This window comes from Nelumbo nucifera, chromosome 4 (assembly GCF_055504915.1).
Source record: "Nelumbo nucifera cultivar China Antique chromosome 4, China Antique-T2T, whole genome shotgun sequence".
Classification (NCBI taxonomy): Eukaryota; Viridiplantae; Streptophyta; class Magnoliopsida; order Proteales; family Nelumbonaceae; genus Nelumbo; species Nelumbo nucifera.
The window spans coordinates 26,024,952-26,047,712 of record NC_142652.1 but is presented as its reverse complement, the minus strand read 5'-3'; the positions used below and the strand labels follow the sequence as shown (position 1 = coordinate 26,047,712).

Below are 22,761 nucleotides of genomic sequence, written 5' to 3'. Positions count from 1 at the left end.
GAGTGGTGGTTCACCACACCTAATCGGCTGATATCCACTTTCCAGGGCAGCCGAACAGTCACTTAGGGTTTAGGGTTCATCAACAGTCCCTTAGAGAGCTGAATAGAGTAACACACAATCGGAGGAAGGGGGACAGTCCCTACTCCAGATTTTGGGACATTAACAGTCCATCGAAGGAGGCAAGAAGAGAACCACAAACAGAAAAAAATTCAGTTCAGTACCTAGGTCACCCGAAGTGTGAATAGGCAGTACAGTCATGGACTCAAACTTCTCTTCAGGTCAGAACCCTCCTTCGTACATTTGGGATGGTTTTCTACAGGCTTCTTAGTCGAGCAACTCCAGTTACCAGCACCTTGGGCTGAAGGATGAAGGATGAAGAAGAAAAAACTTGTAGCAGAACCTTTTTCTGCGCTAGGAAGTTGAACAATCAGCTTTCTTGTAGCAGAACCCTACTCGGCAGTGGAGACTAATCGCAGCACTAGAGAAAGCTTCCTCTTCCTTGTCTTCGAGCATCAGGACTATAGCTTCTACGCAGCAATGGAGAGAGACCTCAGCTGGTTGTTTTCTAGGCCTGGACAGTCCTGCTCTGATACCATGTTGAGCAGGAGAAGAAGAAAGGAAAGAAGGAAGAAGAAGAAGAAGAAGAAGAAGAAGAAGAAGAAGAAGAAGAAGAAAGAGGAGGCTACTGAGTTAAGGCCTCAAAAGAACTGCTTCAGTCGAGTGAAGCATTTGTATTTATACTATACTGGCCGTACAACACAAGAGGTCTACAAAATTACAAAAATACCCCTGCAAGCACTAAACCTGCATACAGTACATATAATACACCTGTCAACATGTTGCTGAAACCTATTCCCAAAAATTAAATGTGGCTAGAGCTTACAAGTTGAGAAGTGATGTGAAGAATTTAAGACAGGGGGAGAAACCTTTAGCTGTATACTTCTCAACACTGAAGTCTTTGTGGCAAGAAATAGATTTGATAGAAGCTGTAACCTGGGACACCACTAATGATGCAGAGACTTCTTCCAACCCTTTAGGAAATTCAGCTCCTTCTGCATTTGCTCATTCAGGTATAAGGGCTTCTGCTAATCATGCAACCACTTCAGGTAATCTTAAGATCCCTTTGATTATCGACTCAGGTGCTTCTGATCATATGACCAACCTTTCTACTTTGTTCGTTTCATATGATTTGCTTCCTGGACGTGATAAAATTACCTTAGCCGATGATTCTCTTGCCTCAATTTCTAGCAAGGGAACCGTCAAGGCTACAGATTCCTTGCTTCTATCTTCTACCCTTCATGTACCTAGACTAAATACAAATTTGTTATCTGTAAGTAGTTTAACCAAGTCATTAAATTGTTGTGTAACCTTCTTTCCTTCCTACTATGTTTTTCAGGATCTGGAGTCTCAGAAGGTGATTGGGAGTGGCCATGAGGCGAACGGAATATACTTGCTTGATACTCCGGGACAATGCCCTGATCAGCCTGGGAATGTTGCTTTTGGGTCTATTTCTTCAGAGTCTCCTAGTCGAATTATGTTGTGTCATCGTCATTTGGGTCATCTGTCTTTTTCTGCTTTAAGTCATCTATTCCCTGAACTGTTCAAGGGAATTAGTGTGTCTAGTCTTCATTGTGAATCTTGTGAGTTATCAAAGCATTGTAGAAACAATTATCCTTTGAGCAATAAAAGATCTTCTTTTCCTTTTAATATTGTGCACTTTGATGTGTGGGGGCCTTACCACTTACCCTCTATGGGGGGCTACAAATATTTTATCTTGTTTATTGATGACTTTTCTCGGTTCACTTGGATTTTCCTGATGAAATCTCGTGATGAAGTTCCAAGACTTGTAAGACAATTCCATGAATTTGTTCTAACCCAGTTTGATACCAAGATTAAAATTTTCAGATCTGACAATGCAAAAGAATATTTTGAGAAGAGCTGATCCTGCTATCTCTTTGACATGGGGGTTATTCTCTGCAGTTTTTGATTCCTTTTGATTTCTACATCTATCCTAAATAGTCCCACACTCTCAAGGACTACTTTTCTTCTTTATCCAAGGATAGTGTCTCACTGTCACAAGCATATGCCTTGGTAAGTAGTGAAGAGAGCAGAAGGATTGTCCAGGTTCAAGGGGCTGGTCTAAATGATCACTTTGCTAATATAGGAGTGAAACCCAAAGGGGTTGCAGGGACTCCTAGTGGCTCAGGGAAGAAAGAGGTTGTCTATGAGTACTGTAAAAGGCCAAAACACACTAAAGACAAGTGCTGGAAATTATATCCTGAGCTTCTACCTCTTCGGTTTCAGAAGAAGCATGATAATAAAAGGGCAGGGAGTGCTAATGCGGCTGCTGGTCCAGATAGTGACAAGTACCATACTGAAGAGATGACATCTTGTGCACAGTTAGCAGCCATGAAAGCAGAATATGAGAAGTTTGGGAGGATGATCAGTCACCTAGAGGGTGTGACTTCTTCTTCCAACCCTTCAGAAAATTCAGCCTTTTCTGCATTTGCTCATTCAGGTATACGGGCTTCTGCCAATCATGCAACCATTTCAGGTAATCTTAAGATCCCTTGGATTATTGATTCAGGGGCTTCTGATCATATGACCAACTTTTCTACCTTGTTTGTTTCATATGATTTACTTCCTGGACGTGACAAAATCACCCTAGCTGATGGTTCTCTTGCCTCTATCTCCGGCAAGGGAACCATCAAGGCTACAGATTCCTTGTTCCTACCTTCTGCTCTTCATGTACCTATACTAAATACAAACTTGTTATCTGTAAGTAGTCTAACTAAGTCATTAAATTGTTGTGTAACATTCTTCCCTTCCTACTGTGTTTTTTAGGATCTGGAGTCTCGGAAGGTGATTGGGAGTGGCCATGAGGCGAATGGAATATACTTGCTTGATACTCTGGGACAGTGCCCTGAACAACCTGGAAAAACTGCTTTTGGGTCTATATCTACAGAGTCTATCAATTGAGTTATGTTATGTCATTTTCGTTTAGGTCAACTTTCTTTTTCTGCATTGAGTCATTTATTCCCTGAACTGTTTAAGGGAATTAGTTTGTCCAGTCTTCATTGTGAGTCTTGTGAGCTGTCAAAGCATTGTAGAAACAATTATCCCTTGAGTAATAAAAGATTTTCTTCTCTTTTTAATATTGTGCACTCTGATGTGTGGGGGCCTTACCACTTACCCTCTATGGGTGGCTACAAATATTTTATCTTGTTCATTGATGACTTTTCTCGGTTTACTTGGATATTCCTGATGAAATCCCGTGATGAAGTTCCCAGACTTGTGAGGCAATTCCATGAATTTGTCCTAACCCAGTTTGATACCAGGATTAAAATTTTCAGATTTGACAATGCAAAAGAATATTTTGAGAAGAACTTGTCTTGCTATCTCTCTGACTTGGGGGTTATTCATCAAAGCTCCTGTGTTAGGACCCCAGAATAGAATGGTATTGCTGAAAGAAAAAATAGACATATTGTTGAAGTTGCAAGAAGTATCTTGTTTGCCTCACATGTTCCTACAAAGTTTTGGGGTGATGTTGTTCTCACTTCGTGTCTTTGGATGCACTTGTTGTGTACATATTCCTAGTGTCCAAAAGACATAAATTTGAACCAAAAGCCCACAAGTGTATCTTCCTTGGTTATTCCCCCACACAGAAGGGTTACTGCTGCTTTGATCCAAAGACTGGTACTCGATATGTCACAATGGATGTCACCTTTGATGAGCTTTCCTGCTTTTATGGTTTCTCTATGGAAGGACATTGTCCAAAGGGGGAGGATTTGTCACAGGTCTTTTCTTTTCCTCTTCCTGTCCCAGTTGAGTCTTTTACTGAGTTTCTTTCTTCTTCAAATGAATCAAGGGAGGATCAATCATTCCACTCTCCCTGTCCCAGTGTTCCTCCCCCTTTACCTCCTCGTCCTCTCTTTAATCCCAGGATGTATCAAAGGCAAAGATCCAGAAATGAGCAGGTTGTTTCCCCTACAACACATGAGCCTCATGCACTTCCAGTTACAGATGAGACAACAGGTACTGTTTCATCCCCTTTGGAGCCATCCTTCCCTGATCTTGATATTCCCATTGCTATTAGGAAAGGAAAAAGGAAGTGTACTGCACATTGCATTTCCAAACACCTTTCTTATAGTTTGCTTTCTCCTTCATATTTTGCCTACCTTTCTTCTGTTGCCGCTAACCCTATTCCCAGGTCTGTGTCAGAAACTCTTAATATTCCAGAATGGAGGGATGCTATGAGATCCGAAATTGATGCTCTGCACAAGAATGACACTTGGGAAGTGGTTGATTTGCCTGAAGGGAAGGATCCAGTTGGTTGTAAGTGGGTCTTTACTATCAAATATCATGCTGATGGCACCATTGAGAGGTACAAGGCTAGGCTGATTGCAAAAGGTTATACACAGACATATGGGATTGATTATCTGGAGACCTTTGCACCTGTTGCCAAGATGACCTCTGTGAGAGTTCTTCTATCTTTGGCTGCTCACTTTGACTGGCCACTTTATCAATTTGATGTAAAGAATGCATTTCTGAATGGTGAATTACATGAGGAGGTTTATATGTCTCTTCCTCCAGGGATGTATGGAAGAGATATGCAAGGAAAGGTATGCAGACTGAAGAAATCCCTTTATGGCCTCAAACAGTCCCCTAGAGCATGGTTTGAGAGATTTAGAACAACACTTGTTAACTTTGGCTATGTTCAGACACAGTCTGATCATACTTTTTTTGTGAAGAGGAGTGGACCTCTGCCAGTATACCTTATTGTGTATGTAGATGATATTGTTGTGACTGGTAATGATGTTTCAGGAATTCATGCTCTCAAATCTTTCCTTCACACAGAGTTTGAGATTAAAGACCTGGGGGAATTGAGATACTTCTTTGGCATAGAAGTTGCTAGATCCAATGATGGGATTCTTATCTCCCAGAGGGAGTATGTTCCTGATTTGCTCTCTGAAACAGGGAAGATGGGTGCTAGACCAGTTGCTACTCCTATTGATATGAGTCATAAACTCTCTGCTTCAGATGGAACATTGTTAGAAGACAAAGGAGTCTTCCAGAGACTTCTTGGAAAACTTCTGTATCTATGCATGACTCAGCCAGACATTGCATATGCTGTCAGTTGCATCAGCCAATTCATGCATGCTCCCCGAGATACTCATATGGCAGCAGCAGAGCGAATCCTGTGTTATCGTTTGATTGGACCAACAATTACAAAAATTTAAAATTTATAAGTTCAGCTTCAAGTATACACTTTCACCCCTGCTTCACTAAATAAAAATTGAAACATTAAACTAATATAGAAATATTTAGATGCTTGCAAAATTCTGACTTCTAAAAACATGTAGTCATACATAGAAATAGAAAGTTGATTCAACATTATACCAAGCTTGGTTTGAAAACAATGAATTGCATTTGAAGAGAATGACCATCCAATTGAGAGCAACAGATTTGGCTGGAAAACACCTCACCCACTCACATAGAACAATGCCCTCAGTGAGCATCATATATTTGAGTTAATGAGATGCAACACTCCATGTAAAAGGTAGAAGCTTTTGGATGTTAATTTCAAAATACATAGATAAAAGTATACAATTCACTTCAGGTCCCCAGTAACAAATGGGAATTATTTCATAAAGTATAGGTTGTGTTGTACCTGCGATAATATAGATATCACAAGACTGTCCCATGAATCCTCCATGTGAATAGAATATGAGAGCACCTACATTCATTAAATAATATAAGTTGCATCAATAGGAGAAGGGTGGGGAGGGAGAAATAGAGATTTTTGGAAGAAACAATACCATTATGTTCATTAATAATGGACGTAGTAAATCTTAAATATCAGAAACATTAAACACAGATCCGCAAATGATTAGACTAGTTCAAGGTTCATATGACCATTGCCCACTCATATGAGTTCTATTCTCACAACTTGGGTTTGCATTTCCCATATTCACGGTGTGTAAGAATAGAACTGATTTATGGGAAGTGAGGGTATGGAAATACATCCTTGCAGGAAAACATGGAATGCAAATCCTGGACAACATCCAAAATTAAGTTGCATGACAATATTATCGATGAAATGATGTGTTATTACAAAGCCCATTTGGTAACGTAAAATAAGAAGATGAATCATTCAGTTGGATTGAGAGAATTACATACTCAAATGATTACAATGTGGTTATGAGAGATAAATATAGCTCAGCTTGTTAAAACATGCTAAAGAAAAGGAGAAAAAAACTCACTTCTGATTAGTAACAGCAATTGCAAGAATTAAGTGTCAATGGGCCAGGTCTGCTTGACTAATAATTGGGTTGGGACTGATTCTTACTGTTCTGAACCACTTATCCCTTGAATCAATTATATAGTTAATAATAAATAAAGGCCTTCTGGTTTTCTTGTAACTTTGTTATATTTTATGTCTAAAAGGAAAATTCCATAGATAGTAATATATAATAATTTTGGTTAAAAAATACTTTTTTTATCAACATAAAAACAGTTTGCCATTTTACTCTCATTTTTATTAAGGTTATATTATACAAAAATGAAGTTCTAAATTGTAATTATCATAGGTAATTATAGATGTCAAGTATAATTGGGTCTAAATGGGTCAGAATAATTGGTTTGGTTCTGGGCCTATCTTATAGAACTTATTAATAATTGGTTTGGGACATCCATTCTGTCCCAAACCAGACCCTATCCATTGACAGCTCTAATTATATCATCCTTTGGATGGGGATATTAGATTTATGAGAAGTATGTCTCTAATTTGTTCTTTGCAGTAAAACAAAGAGAAAGAAGGAAGAAGAGGAGCTTTCCATCACTGCTGCCACTGCTTCCAATGCTGTCTATCCGTCCGTTGGGTGTATGGGTATGCCTCCCTTCATCCATTCATCCATCTCTCTCATACTACTGGTTGGATCTCTTCACTCTCTCTCTCTCTCTCTGTCTATCTCTCTCTCTCTCTCTTCTTAATCTTCACTCTTTCTTTGGTTTTGCTAACAAATCCCTATCTTTTAACCTTACAGATAAAAAAAAATCCCTATCAGATTTTTCACCTTCTCAGTTTTTTTCTATTTATTTTTATTTCTTATTTTACCATTTTAAATTTATATCTTCTAGCATATACAAACTAATAATATTATTTAATTATTTAGAACCGTGAGTCTGTGACATGCATAGAAAAACACCAACAGCACCTATAAGGACAAGCGATTTATTGCAAGTTGAAGGGGCTAGAAGGGCTTGGGGTAGACCAAAAAGGGCTTGGGTCGACTTAGAAATGGCTTAAGTGCCCATAATTTAACAACTGATATTTATCTAATAAAATTTGATAAAGAACAGAAGAACTAGTTTGAATTGATATGTAGAGTGCAGGTTTAAGAAACTTGACCAGTTCAGCAACAAGCAAGAAATCTTAACAAAAACTAAGGAGAAAGGGGAGATAATGCATCACTACCTGCAGCAATTCTTTGCATATATCAACAGTAAGATATCCTGCTCTAAAAAAGCTTTTTGTTGAGAGAAATTGAAATACTTGAAGAACAGCATCATATAACTTCAAACCCGGGAGGTTGGCCTCTTCAGTTGGTGAATCTCCGGCAGATTTAGCATTACCAAGATTGAGTGGTATTGCTTGTTTGAATTTGACTGGATTATGCCCTTGAAAAAGAACAAGTAGTGCAAACCCCCAAAGGAACTGAAATTCTTTGGGTCCCAGTTCAACCATACTATATCCAGATATACAACTCCCTGAAAAATCCTCACCAGTTGCTTTGGGAGATCCACCCATTCCTGATTTTGCAGGAACTGCATCAAGTGTAATTGCTTGAAGAATTACTGGCCAGGCTTCTTCTAGACATGACTGCAGCTTCGATGAAACCAGCAGCGATTGAATTCCATCCAGGAATGGTTCACACTAGAAGTGGAAAGCAATAACCATAAGAGGGTTGTGCAGTGAAACATCTACAGGTTTTCTGAATATTATACTTACATTAGTCTTAGATTGGAAGTGGAAAGAAATACAACTGTAATCCTTCAGAGTCCGTATCCAGTAATCCCCCAGAATGCTGGAACTTTTTGAAAACAGTGGAATCAATGGTTGATACTCATTTGGAACTATGCTGTTTGGTCTCCTCAAGAATGAATATGTATAACATTTGACAGAGGCATGTGCAGCTAGAAGTCTTATTTTGATCTAACAAAGAAGTGAAATAAGCAAACAAGATGAGACCTTCCTATTCCGAGTATGAAAGAAAATACTGAGAACCAGAAGACTTGATAAATAAAAGGGAAAACATATCCCTGAATCTGAAGTCTTGGGCTACTGCAAGCAGAACATATAATTTAAATAAAAAATAATCAAAGAAGACACCTTGCATGCAACCCATTCTGCAAATGATGGATAGTACAGGTCCTTGAAGTCATTCAATGGATGTGAAATCAATGAGAATATACGTTTAACTGCAACTTGATCCCCACTAGTAATGCTGCTTGTTAGAACCTAAGCGAGCCATAACATCAAATCAAAAAAGGAAAAGAAAAGAAAAGAAAATGAAAGAATATAGCTACAGTCATAAAATCCAAAATCATATGCATACTTTCTAAAAAAGAGACAGATTGGAGAAGATAAGATGCATCTGTACTCAAACCTTTGTAGCTAGCTCGAGTCCCGCCTCCAAAAGTAGAGGTCCAGAGGATGTGTCTAGGGCAGTACGGACCGCAGAAACAAGTTGGGCCTGAGTTCCATGGCACAGTTGATCAATTACATGAAGCTCATTAGTACTATATATACTTAATCAGAAAAGCAATACTTTAAACTCAATTTAGATTTTCCCAAATTTGTTTGAAGAATTGCATCAATCAGTTCGAGAACACAATTTTGTACCATCAGTCTTTCATGATGCAAAAGAGTGATATACATTTAGAATAAATGCATGTATAGACCTGATACTGTTCCAATAGAAGGTGTCCAGGAAGCTCTGGGTCTGGTACCGTTAGAAACTGAAACGAGAAAGAAAAATATATATGTAAGAACCTTTGTTAGTGAAATCACAAAATCTGGCAAAAATTAGAAGAAACCCCTGCTTGGAATTAAATAGATAATAAGATAAGCCTAGTTCATCCAACACTACTTATGTGCAAATTAATTAATTAAATAACTAAGAAATTAATTCATACTGCATCAGTTGTTTCAATTCCTATATAGAGTATTGAATATTAGTTTTATACTAGTTTTCATGTTGTATGCCATTCAAATAAGCTTTGACTTTTAAGTTTAATTAACTTCCTTTCTCATGCAGCGGTTGGGTTGCTCCATTGCCACCAGGGTGACCAGGGTTCAAATCTTGAAAACCACATTTCTGTATGTGCAAGGGTAAGGCTGCATACATCTATCCCTCCCCAGGCCCCACATTGACAGGAGCCTTGTGCTGCACTGGGCTGCCTCTTAACTCCCTTTCTCATGATCTCCCAGAGAGTTGATTCACAATTGAAAGATCTCACGAGCAAGGGACAATTGGTAAGTTTTTTTTTTTTAAGATAAAATAAAAATTTTATTAAATAAAAAAAGCAATTACAAGGAAGGTGATAAGCAATCACCTGAGGGGAAGCAAAACAGAGACCCAAGCAAAGAAACCCCAAGCCCCAAAAGAAAACCACCCCAAACAAGAATAATCCTTGTGACCCAGCTAAAAAGAAAAAACCACACTGCAACACTAAGGCAAAACCCAGACCCTACCAACCAATATTGACACCTGCTGGAAACCCACACCTACTGCCCAATCCCAACCAAGACTCCCACTCGAAACTTATCAGCTTTTGGAGAACAATCTTATAGTTGCCTTTTCTCTGATCTTTTGTGTTTTTTGACAAGCTTATTAGGCCCAATGCCATATAAGCCTCCTTTTATCCATGCAAAGACTTTTGCAACTGGAACTTGCTGCTGACTTTTTCTACTCTTTTGAGATCTGAATCTCCTAATTGTATTAAGTGTTTTCATGGCTTCTTCCAGACTCCCCTCTGGCTTTTGACCGCTATTTGAAACCAACATCCCTCAGATAAATCCTCCTGCTTGAAAGCATCCCTGCCATCTCCAACAATCACTTCCTTTTCAGAATTGTCGGAATTGTCATCAAGCATTGGAATGACACTACTCTCTTTTTTCCCCATTTTTTTCCTCTACCGATCTGAATGCTTCCTTGGCAAACTCCTCCCCTTCTAACAAAAACAGCCCCAGAATTTTGCTGACTTCCACTTCCTTGTTTATCTCTTTCTCTAAATCACAATTCTTCTCTACCTCATGGACCTCATCCATCATAAGTTCTTCATTAGCCTTCCCTGAACTTCCTTCTTTACTTTCTTCTAAGGGGAAAGTTCTGTACTTCTTCCTTTTGTAAATTCGAACTCCATCTCCCATCTTATCTCCTTCCTCCTCCCTTCCCTTTTCCTCAATCCCTAATGCTTGCTCCCCTCTTTTCTTCTCAATTAAGTCTTTTGCCACTTCTCCTGCTCCCTTCCCCACTAATTCTTCCACAGCTCTCATTTCCTTTGCTCGTAAAGACCCAATCACCTCATCTCCTTGAATGATTTCCCCCCTCTTCTTCTGCTCTACTTTCATCCCTCTTCAGTAAAAGCTCAATCGTCTTTCTGCCATTCTCTTCTCCTACCACCGTTTTTTCTCCCCAATCATCCTTTCATGTCTTTCCTGAATTCCTCCCTCAACATCAGTGACATCTTGTATGTCTTCATCATCCTCCCCTTCCTCTTGATGCATATGATTGTCTTCACAGTCCACCTGAGTCTCCCCCTTCTCTTCCACACTTCTTTTTCCATCCCTGTCATCCTCTTGAGCCATCATTGCAACCTTATTTTTAGGGAAGAAAACTGCCGTTCTCCAAACATATCCTTCGGCATTGCAATCAGCCTCTTCTGTCACCACTTTCTCTATTGCCTCTTTAATCTGCACACCCCCAATATTAACAGTAGATGTACTATGCCACAGGGGCATTTCTGTCATTGTATCTATATTTTTTATGCCACCCTAATATAATAGAAGTGCGGGCGCTGCCAGCCCATCTTTTTGACTCCAAACCTTTCTCTCCCCTCTCCTTCCTTTTCTCTTCCCTCTTCTCACTTCTTTCTACTGGTATTTAACTTTTACTAAGAAAACATGGTATCAGACCATCAATTCTGAGATTAATGGTTGTTCGATAAATTTCTCTCTTCAGTTTTCTTCTTTTGATTGAAGTCAGTGGGGAAAAACTCGACTGATCTGTAAGTTCCTCTTCTTTTTCTTTCTTGGTTGTGTGCCAAGAACCCCCCTGAAAAGGGGTAAACTCATGCCGTGAAGGGTGTTTTCAGTTCTATGTGCATTATGCGATCTTGTTTTGTACCCTGTAACTGGGTTGTGCTGGTCTGGACGACCTGTGACTTCTGTAACAGCGGTTTTATGATTTGTTTGTGGTGCTTGGAGTGCTCTTGTGGCTTAAATAGAGTGTAATGGTCCTTGTAGGGACTGTCCAGACCAGAAATAAAATTGTTCCTTCTCTGGAATTTATTTCAGCAGCGTAGTGGTGTGCATTCTTGTTTTTTGATCGAAAAGGAATTGACCTACAGTTCAGATTTATGTGAATCTGAGTATTCTTGTGACAGTGGTAAATAGTTTTGTTTACTTCCTGCTGTATTTTGTGACCAAAGTAGTGCTATCAGCCCTTTCTATCAATGTCTTCTGAGGATTCAGTGGTTTCCTGTTTATGTGAATCTGAGTATTCTGGCCACAGTGGAATGAGCGGGGCATGAGACACGAATTTGCCTATGGCTGTAATCCCATTTGATGGACTTAATTACATAGAATGGTTGAAGGGGATTAAACTCTGCATAACTGCAATGTCAGGAAGTGCAGAACATGATAGGTGGGACCAAGAAAACAGCATGGTAATGTCATGGCTATTGCTGTCTACGCTGCCACAAGTAAGAAAAACTTTCATGTGGGTTGAAACTGCTTTTGAAATATGGGAGCAAGCTGCCTCTTCAACTTGCAAGCAAGGGGAGAGGAGTGTCTCCACATATTTCTCAGATTTGACCTCCATCTGGAAGGAATTGGACCACTATTAGAATGTGGACCGGAAATGTGATGAGGATGCTAAGGCCTACATGTCTCTGGCCTCTTAGCAACGGGTTTTTGCCTTCCTTTGGGGCTGAACCCGATGTATGAATCTATTAGGGTTCAGATATAGGGAAGAAAAGAGCTTCCATCAGTGCAGTAAGTATATGCTCTTGTACAGTTAGAAGAAAGCAGGAGGAATGTTATGAATTGTTCAGAGGGGGAGCCAGTTGCTTTAGCTGTTAGGGGAAGTGCAAATACAAGTATTGGAAGTTCTTTTAAGAAGACTAATTCTCAGAAAAGGGTGGACGGCAAAGATAAGTTGTGGTGTATGTTATGGTCACACCATCCGGCAAGGCACCGCGGCGCCATCATAGGCAGCAGCACACACAGCAGGCCGCACAGCAGTGGGCACCGCCTGGCAGCACTGCACAGCAGCATGCACCGTCAATAGTGCGCAGCACGCACCGCCAGGCAGCAGCGCGCACCACACGCACCGCATGGCAGCACGCACCATGCACACGCTCGGCACCGCACGGCAGCGGCACCATGGCGCGCAGCACGCACCGCCAGGCAGCAGCGCGCACCGCACGCACTGCACGCCAGCACGCACCGCGCACACACCCGGTACCGCACGGTAGCAGCACCATGAGGCGCGCGCACGGCAGCGGCACCCTGAGGCGCGCGTATGCACTGCGCGCACGCACCGCGCGGCAGCCAGCAGCAGCAGTAGAGCGGGGCCCACACGACAGCTCATAGGGGTGGGCCCATCCTTATCTGGATTCATCAAGCCAACTCGCCGCCAGCTTACCTTATCCTTATCTTATCCCTTATCCTTATCTAATCTCATCTTTATCTTATCTTAAGTAAGAGTGAGTTACCAATAGGAGTAGGTAATTAGGAGTTTGAGTTCAAATTGGAGTTTGAGTTTAATTAGGAATTTTCTTCTGTAATCTCCTATTTAAGGAGCTACGAATTGAAATAGAGCATTCAGTTTTCCAGCCAAGAAAAGAGTGAGGAGAGTTTGGGTGGTCTCTTGGACAAATCACCCCAAGGGAGAGTTCGGGTGGTCTCTTGGACAAATCACCCACTAGATAGGCAAAATAGGGTCTGTGCGTAAGACCAAAGGCAAGGGAAGATCAGGGGTTCCTGCCGCGGAACGACCCGTGACGCGATCCTACGCTCGGGCCCATAACAGTGTACTCATTGTTAACGATCTAGGCCCACTAGAGACATTGTTGGGATATTCATGGAAAACCTAAGTGGGCACAAGAATTGAGTAAGAAATCAGTCCAAGAACAGAATAAGAAGCCTATTCAGCAAGGCTAGAAGAAGTACAATTCAAAAACATGGTTTCACAAGAGCATCAAAGTTCAGGTCCTACTTTGAACCAAGACCGCCTTCCTTGTTCTGATCCAAAGGAAGATACCATCAACTTGTCCTGTGATCATCTTGATCTGTATGGTAGGACACTTCGTCAAATGGATTTTGGCACTGTTCCCTTCACACTTCTTTTGCATCTACATTAGGTAACTGTTTTGGAATGGTAGAATACTGATATGTTTCATTCTATTGCCAATCGGCATATTTATACAGTAAGCTGCTGCAATAAATAGAAAGAAGAAAAAAGTAGAAAGAAAAGAAAATAGAAAGTAGAAAAATAGAAAGAAAAGAAAATAGAAAGTACAAGAATAGAAAGAAAAACTTTCTAAATCAATCCTTCCACAATCCTAGGAATATATACAATTCTATTTTTACAAAACTACCAAATATAGATCTGCACCAGTAACCCCACGTTTTCCAACACTACCCCTCAAGCTGGTGAATAGAGATCCTCCATTCCCAACTTGGCTATAATTCTTCGAAAGTCTGTACTATTGAGCCCTTTAGTAAGTACATCGGCCAGTTGTCCTTTTGTAGACACATAGGGAGTGCAAATCAACTTGCTGTCCAGTTTCTCTTTTATAAAGTGTCGGTCAATTTCAATGTGCTTCGTCCTGTCATGTTGAACAGGATTGTGAGCAATATTGATGGCTGACTTGTTATCACAATATAGTTTCATAGGCTCTTCTCGTGGAATCTTCAGGTCTTCTAAAATTATCTTCAACCAGAGTAATTCACACACTCCTTGTACCATAGCCCTGAATTCTGCCTCTGCACTTGACTGAGCCACTACATTTTGCTTCTTACTCCTCCAAGTGACTAAGTTTCCTCCCAAGAAGGTACAGTAACCGGAAGTGGACCGTCTATCTACTGAAGATCCTGCATAATCGGCATCTGTATATGCTTCAAGAGCCAGTCCCCCATTTCTTCTGAATAAAATTCCTTTTCCTGGATTGGCTTTCAAATAGTGCAGAATCCGATGAGCAGCCTGCAGATGAACTTCTTTAGGATTATGCATAAACTGACTTATTACACCTACAACGTATGCAATATCTGGCCGTGTATGTGCAAGATAAATGAGTTTTCCAACCAGTCTTTGGAACATCTCCTTGTCTACACTTGCATTCTCGCTGGCTTCTCCAAGTTTATGATTGGGACCTATAGGCGTGGAAGCTGGTTTACATGCCATATTTCCTGTTTCTCTCAAAAGATCAACAACATACTTTTGTTGAGAGATAAAGATGCCTTGTTTAGAATGTGCAACTTCAATTCCGAGAAAATACTTTAGTCTCCCCAAGTCTTTTATCTCAAATTCTCTGGAAAGGCAGTTTTTCAATGCTTCCTTCTCCTTTTTATCATTCCCAGTAACGATTATATCGTCCACATAGACTAATAGTGCAGTAACTCCCCCTGAGACTGTGTGTTTGATAAACAATGTGTGGTCACCTTGACTTTGCTTGTAACCTGTACTAAGCATCACCTTTGTGAACCTTCCAAACCATGCTCTCGGAGATTGTTTGAGGCCGTATAGTGCTTTCTTCAACCTACAAACTTTGTTCCCCTTAATGCCTTCTCCAAAACCCGGTGGAATGTCCATGTATATCTCCTCTTTTAGATCACCATGGAGAAATGCATTCTTTACATCAAACTGTTGCAAATCCCAATTATAGTTAGCAGCCAAAGACAACAACACCCTTACTGTATTCATTTTAGCTACTGGGGCAAAAGTTTCCTGATAATCTACCCCATAAGTCTATGTATATCCCTTGTCTACCAGTCGTGCTTTGTACCTTTCTAACGACCCATCAGATTTGTACTTAATTGTGAACACCCATTTACAATCTACAGTCTTCTTGTTTCTTGGTAGATCCACAACTTCTCATGTGTTGTTCTTTTCTAGTGCCTCCATTTCCACTCTCAAGGCTTTTCTCCACTCCTTATTAGAAAGTGCCTCAGCTAGAGTATTAGGAATTGGAATGGTGTTAAGGTTGGCTAGAAAACTTTTATGGGATTTAGAGAATCTTTGGAACGACACAGATTTGCTTAAAGGGTACAATGGGCGTTTGGTACATTCTCTGGTTCCTTTTCTCAGTGCAATAGGTAGGTCATACTCAAACTGTGAAGGTGCAGGTTCAGGTTCTGCATATCCCTCAGTTCCAGTATTAGGAGTTGAATCTTGGACTTGCACAAGTTGAGGATCTGGATTTCTTCTCCTAGAGTAAACCTGCATATATCTCACATCATCATACACATCATTGGTGGGGTTAACAGTGTCTGAATTTGGTTCAATGGTCGGGTTGTTTGACTCTTGTTGAGACTCGGGAATGTGGGGCTCAGAGGATTGTGACTCAGAGGGATGTGATTCTTGACGGTTGGATGACTGTGAGGAGGGTAATACATCTAAGGAGAGTAGATCCGAGGCCTTATCTTCCATTAATGAGGGCTCCCCCTGAAGATAAGGTTGAGTGAAAAAGGATTGTCCCTCCTCAAATGTGACATCGATGGAGGTGTAGAATTTTCTGGTGGCTGGATGATAACATTTATAACCTTTCTGAGTTGGGGAATATCCCAAGAAGACACACCTGATTGCTCGTGGATCCAATTTTCCCTTATTATGGACATGAACAAAGCCAGTGCAGCCAAAAATTCTTGGTGTGAGATTATTTGAGGTTCGAATATCAAGGTAGAATTGAGAAAGGACTTGTATTGGGCTTCGGTTGTCAAGAACTTTAGATGGTAGTCTATTTATGGTGTATGCAGCAGTAAGGACAGCTTCCCCCCAATATTGTTTTGGCACCCGGTTTTGAAAGAGAAAGGCTCGGGTGGTTTGCAAAAGATGGCCATTTTTCCTCTCAGCTATCCCATTCTGTTGGGGAGTGTTAACACAGGAGGATTCATGCACAATGCCTTCTTTCTGAAAAAATGGGGACAAATTCTGATTAAAATAATCTGTAGCATTATCAGATCGAAATCTCACACCAAACTGAGTTTGGACCATGTTATGAAAGTTGGGAAGAATGGTACTCACATCAGATTTAGACTTAAGAAGAAAGATCCATGTGACCCTAGTGCAATCGTCAATGAAGGTGACAAACCATCTAGAACCAGTAATGTTGGGAATTTGAGAAGGGCCCCATATATCCGAATGAATCAAATAAAAAGGAGTTGAAGATCTTTTATTGCTGATTGGGAAAGAAACCCTTTTGTGCTTAGCAAGTTCACAAACATCACAATGAAAGGTTTCAACATCAATTCCTTAAACAAGGAAGGAAGCATTGTTTTTAAAACAGGAAATGAAGGATGACCGAAACGGAAGTGATGACGCCAAATTAAATCTTTGTTGGAGGTTGATAAGAATGATTCATGTGTGACATGCATAACAGTGTGAGATGGTTTGCTGGTTGCTTCAAGGTAGTAGAGTCCATCCCTTTCCTTAGCAAGTCCAATCTTCTTCCCCGAAACCTGGTCCTGAAATACACAGTAAGAAGGAAAGAACACAACATTGCAGTTCACATCCTAGGTGAGTTTATGTATAGAGATAAGGCTAGTGGATAACTTAGGAACATGAAGCACATTTTTAAGCAATAGGGATGGAGTAATTTGAATATTCCCAATCCCTGCCACTGTGGTGAAAGAACCATCTACAACAGAAATTTTTCTATTACTAGGACAGGGTGTATAGGTGAGAAAATGTAGTGAAGAGGGTGTCATGTGTTCAGTAGCTCCAGAATCAAGAATCCATGGAAAAACACTAGCCGGGGCATGTAGTCCTAGAGATAAAGACTCACCTGAGAGAGCAAGAGAGGTAGAACCACTTCCTGGTTTCAAGGATTTCAGGAAGCTCCTTAGCCTTTCAATTTCTTCATCATTAAATGGTCCCTGGCTTGAGTGTTCTTGTTGCGGGGTTGTGGAGACATTATGGGCCTATTGAATTCCTTTTGAAACTCCTCGATTTCCCCATTCCTTGCTGGATGTGGGAGGTTTCCCATGAAGTTTCCAGCACCGATCTTTTGTGTGTCTGGGCTTCTTGCAATAGGTGCACTAGAGGTTATCGTTAGAGTCACGGGTAGTTGTGTCACGAGCCAAGTTGTGATTGTTCTCACCCTTTGAACCACTGTAACTTCCTCCCCTTGCCACCATGGTTGAGCCTTCGGGATCTTTAGGCTCAAGCATGATTCCACGACGGCTTTCCTCAGCTCTGACAAGGGCTATGACTTCATTCAATGGAGGCACTTCTTCTTTGCCAAGAATTTGTATTCGGACCTGATCAAATTCAGCATTCAGTCCGACCAAAAAATCATACACCCTATCTCTTTCAATAAAATTCTTCAAGATCACAGCATCATCAGGGCACTTTGTCTCAAGAACCCGATAATGATCAAGCTCATGCCATAAATTTTGCAGCAGATTTGCATACTCTGTAACACTTCTGCTCCCTTGTTTGGCCGTCACTGTCTTCACTTTGACCTCATAGACACGAGCAGCGTCATGGGCTTTGGAATAGGTTTGTCGGACAGCATCCCAAATAGCCTTTGCAGAGGGAAGAAACATACAAGTATCACTGATCTCGGGTGTCATTGAACTCCACAACCATGACATAATCATGGAGTCTTCTTCGTCCCAAGCATCAAAATTTGGCTCGCCCAACTTTTTCCCTGTTCCAAGAAGGTGACTAATTTTTCCTTTTCCCTTGAAATAGGTATGCACTAGTTGTGACCACTTCAAGTAGTTCTGGCCATTCAATCTATATGTTGTCTGAATATTCTGCAAATCACCAGTGTGGATGAGAATTTGTTGCTCCTTCATCGGTTTGGACGGGAGCACTTGTTGCAGTCATGTCGGACATTGTTAATGGAGGAAAAATAAGGCCAATAGGAAAGGAGAATAAGGGAGGGAAGAACTGGCAGGAATAAAGGAGAATAAAGGAACACTTCTGGTTACAGATCAGCACTGAAGGCCAAAAGAGAAAAACACGAAAAACTAGCAATGAAGGCCGAAAAAAAATCTCAAGGTTGACAAACCTAGAAATCTGATACCATGTTTTGGAATGGTAGAATACTAATATGTTTCATTCTATTGCCAATCGACATATTTATACAGTAAGCTGCTGCAATAAATAGAAAGAAGAAAAAAATAGAAAGTAGAAAAATAGAAAGAAAAGAAAATAGAAAGTACAAGAATAGAAAGAAAAACTTTCTAAATCAATCCTTCCACAATCCTAGGAATATATACAATTCTATTTTTACACAACTACCAAATATAGATCTACACCAGTAACCCCACGTTTTCCAACAGTAACTTTGCTACAACCTTCCATGCTTCCTCTCTTACTTCAAAGTCCCCCTGGATTATCGACTTTGGTGCATTGAACCATATGAAGGAAAAGTCCAACTTATTTCAGTCCTATTGTCTTTTGTCTGGGAGAGATAAGGTGAGACTTGCTGATGGCTCATTCTCCACCATAACTGGTCATGGAACTATTTCTCTCCCATTGGGCCTTAGTTTTTCAAATGTATTGCATGTACCTCAACTTCCCATAAACTTGTTTTCCATTAGTAGCATTGCAAATTCATTGAACTACTCAATAACCTTCTTTCCATCCTCTTGTGTTATTATACAGGATCAGATCTCAGGGGTGGCGATTGGTAGAGGAAGTATCGTCGATGGTCTCTATGTGTTGGAGAATAAAACTGGTTCAGAAGTTACAGAGTCGGGTCTTGCAACTATAGTCTTTGAGTTAGTCTAGTATGAGTCAGGTTTATCTATGGCATCTTGGTCATTTATCTTTTGAGTCATTGAGAATTTTGTTTCCAGACTTGTTTAAGTCAGTGCCAGTGTCTGAATTGAAATGCCAAACTTGTCAACTGAGCAAACATTGTAGAAATCATTTTCCTTCAAAGAGTAATAAAGTTGAATTTCCTTTTCGTATTATTCATTATGATGTTTGGGGCCCTGTTACTCTATCCTCCGAGACTGGCTATAAATATTTTATTACCCTTATTGATGACCATTCTAGATGAGGTTCCAAAAGTTGCAAAAGATTTTCAATGTATGATATTTACCCAATTTCAAATTGAAATCCAAATCTTCCGGTCTAACAATGCAAAGGAGTATTTCCATTCTCATCTCACTGAGTTCTTCACCTCACATGGATCCCTTCATCACAGTTCATGTGCTAGAAAACCCCAAAAGAATGGGGTTGTAGAAAGAAAAACCGTCACCTTCTTGAAGTTGGTCATGCTATTCCGTGTGTTTTCTTGGGTTACCCTTCTATTCAAAAGGGTTACCATTGTTATGATTTATGACCCTGTTTCCTGAAAGTACTGTCTCTGTGGATGCGTCTTTTTTTGAGAATGAGCCTTACTTTCCTGTTTCTCCTCAGGAGAGTAGGATTGAGGAGAAACACAAGCGAGTGCATCTTCCTTCTCTTCCTGATCCTCCTCCATTCTGTCTATTTCTTCGTCACCGAAAGGACCACTTGAGTTCAAAAGCAGTAGAGCAACCTGAAGCTATAGCACTAACATCATTGGAGTCACCAAAGGCAGATCCTTTCCTACCGGGTACCATTATTCCCATTATGCCTGAACCTATTGATGTAAACACTTCCATTACTGATGACCTTGATCTTCCTATTGCTAAAAGAAAGGGTGTCAGATGTTGTTCCACCAAATACCCTATTTCCCATTTTGTATCCTATGAGGGCATCTCACCTTTCCATGCTTTTCTTTCCTCCATAGACAATGTCCTTATCCCTAAGAATGTAGTAGATGCCTTGTTAGTACCTGAGTGAACAGATGCAATGAAAGAGGAAATAAATGCTCTACATAAAAATGGTACATAGGAGTTGGTGGACTTTCTTGAAGGAAAAGAACTAATAGGGTGTAAGTAGGTATTTACTGTGAAACGCAGAGCTGATGGCACAGTGGAAAGATATAAAGCTAAGTTAGTGGCAAAGGGGTTCACACATGTATATGGAGTTGATTATGCTGAAGACTTTTGCCCCGATGGCCAAGATGAACTCCATTAGGTTCCTCATTTCCTTGGCTACCAACTTTGACTGGGAACTTCATTAGTTAGATATTAAGAATGCTGTTTTTGAATGGTGATATAGAGGAAGAAGTGAATAACTGTATATGATCCAATATTCTGGCTTTTGTACTAAAGGCAGTGAGTAGAAAGTGTGCAAATTGAAGAAGTCTCTATATGGATTGAAACAATCACCAAGGGCTTGGTTCAGTAAGTTCCACTTAGTTGTGTAGCATATTGGTTTTAAACAGTGTCAGTCAGATCATACATTATTTGTGAAGAGAGGAGAAGGAAAAATTGTGGCCGTAATTGTGTATGTTGATGAGATAGTTATCACTAGAGATTGGAGAAGTGAATTGTGAAGCTGAAGAAATTTTTAGCTACTCAGTTTGAGGTGAAAGATCTAGGCCCCTTGAAGTTTTTTCTTGGAATTGAAGTTGCTTGCTTGGAGAAGGGTAACTTCATTTTTCAAAGGGAATACATGCTAGATCTTTAGGACACAGGTAAACTGGGAGTGAAGCTAGCTGATTCTCCTATTGAACCTAATCACAAGTTGAGCGATGTTGACAGAGAGACAATAAAGGATGCGAATCAGTTCTAGAGACTTGTGGGAAAGATTTTGTATTTGTCTACAACTAGACTAGACATTGCACACACAATAGGTGTCCTTGGCCAGTTCATGCATGCCCCTAAGGCCCACATGGATGCTGTAGAAAGGATTCTGAGGTATCTCAAGAAGTGTCTAAGGGCTGGTTTACTCTTCCAGAAACATGGACATTTGAAGGTGGGGGTGTATACATATGCTGATTGGGCTAGGCCTGTAATTGATAGGAAATCCACTAGTGGGTATTGCACTTTTGTGGGTGGAAACCTTGTCACATGGAGTAAGAAGCAAAGTGTGGTTGCAAGATCTACTGCAAAAGCAGAATACAGAGCCATGTCCCATGGCGTTGTTGAAATGTTGTGCATAAAAAATTTGTTAAGTGAGTTGGGATTTGTTATTAACAGCCCTATGTCATTGTACTGTGACAACAATGCAACCATCAATATTGCTGCCAATCCTGTTCTACATGATGGAACCAGGCACATTGAAGTGGATAAACATTCCATCAGGGAGAAAATTGTAAGTGGGGGAGTATGACTCCTTATGTCAGCTCTGAAGAACAGGTTGCAGACATCTTCACAAAGGGCCTTCAATACCTATGGCACAATGACTTGTGTGACAAGTTGGACATGATTGATATCTATGTCCCAACTTGAGGGGGAGTGTTAACAGTAGAAGTACTATGCCGTAGGGGCATTTCTGTCATTGTATCTATATTTTTATGTTGCCCTAATATAAATAGAAGTGCTGGCGCTGCCATCCCATCTCCTCTCTTCTTCCTTTTCTCTTGCCTCTTCTCACTTCTTTCTACTGTTATTTAACTTTTACTAAGAAAACAGTAAGCTTTCCAAATCCTTCCGTCTCCCCCTTTCAAAATTATTATATTTTCACAAACATTTTTTTTTTCCGATTTGCGACCAATAATTTCTTGTTTCTATCAGTGTTTTAAAAATGAATAAGGTTTATGCCTTGATCCATCCCTCAGAGCAAGGCTGAAGAAAAATGCTTCAAGGCTCAACCTTGACAATCATACCTGAAAGTGTAAAGAACATTTCTTTTATATGTATGCATGTTCAAACATCTCTGTGTATGAGCTTGTATCTATGATTTAGCATATTTAAAGAATGTGATAGCTCTCTCTAAAGCTCCTAATATTCTCAACTTCATTGTTAATGCAATCATTTTATTCACTTATGTGCTTCTCTGACATAAAAATACACTCTGCTTATGCATGTTTCTATACTTTTCCTAATATTAGTTTGATGTTTTTCTTAAGAATCAATAGGCCTCATGGTCTAAAGATCCTAGCACCTTGCCTCATACCTCCATGTTTTCAAACATTGGTTTCTATATCCATAGACAAACAAATACAATGTACACCCTAAATTCACAAGAATAATATTATGAAATGGTAAACTTATGAGCCAAGTATTTCATTATAAAGGTGAATTAACAATAAAATAACAGAATAAATTGTTTAAAGAAACAAAATTCCCCAGAATATTGCAGAGTGCAAAATTACCTTGTCCATAATGGTACTAAGAAGTCTCACACCAATTGGCTGCATGTTTTCGAACTGAATCGTACTTATCTATCAAATATAGAGTTGACAGGATTATCAATATCC

The 22,761-nt window shown here is 40.1% G+C and overlaps 1 protein-coding gene across 1 annotated transcript in view; it reads right to left on the bottom strand.

Annotated features, from left to right (window-relative positions):
* Positions 1 to 22,761, bottom strand: part of SWEETIE (HEAT repeat-containing protein) — a 159,011-nt gene that overhangs the window by 16,281 nt on the left and 119,969 nt on the right. Inside the window, exons 34-40 of the mRNA XM_010266889.3 lie at positions 22,657 to 22,725; positions 8,965 to 9,021; positions 8,670 to 8,756; positions 8,393 to 8,521; positions 8,012 to 8,215; positions 7,478 to 7,936; positions 5,672 to 5,737 (exon numbers count right to left, since the gene is read on the bottom strand). Of these exons, the coding sequence (XP_010265191.1) occupies positions 5,672 to 5,737; positions 7,478 to 7,936; positions 8,012 to 8,215; positions 8,393 to 8,521; positions 8,670 to 8,756; positions 8,965 to 9,021; positions 22,657 to 22,725 (1,071 nt within the window). The remainder of the gene's footprint in view (positions 1 to 5,671; positions 5,738 to 7,477; positions 7,937 to 8,011; positions 8,216 to 8,392; positions 8,522 to 8,669; positions 8,757 to 8,964; positions 9,022 to 22,656; positions 22,726 to 22,761) is intronic.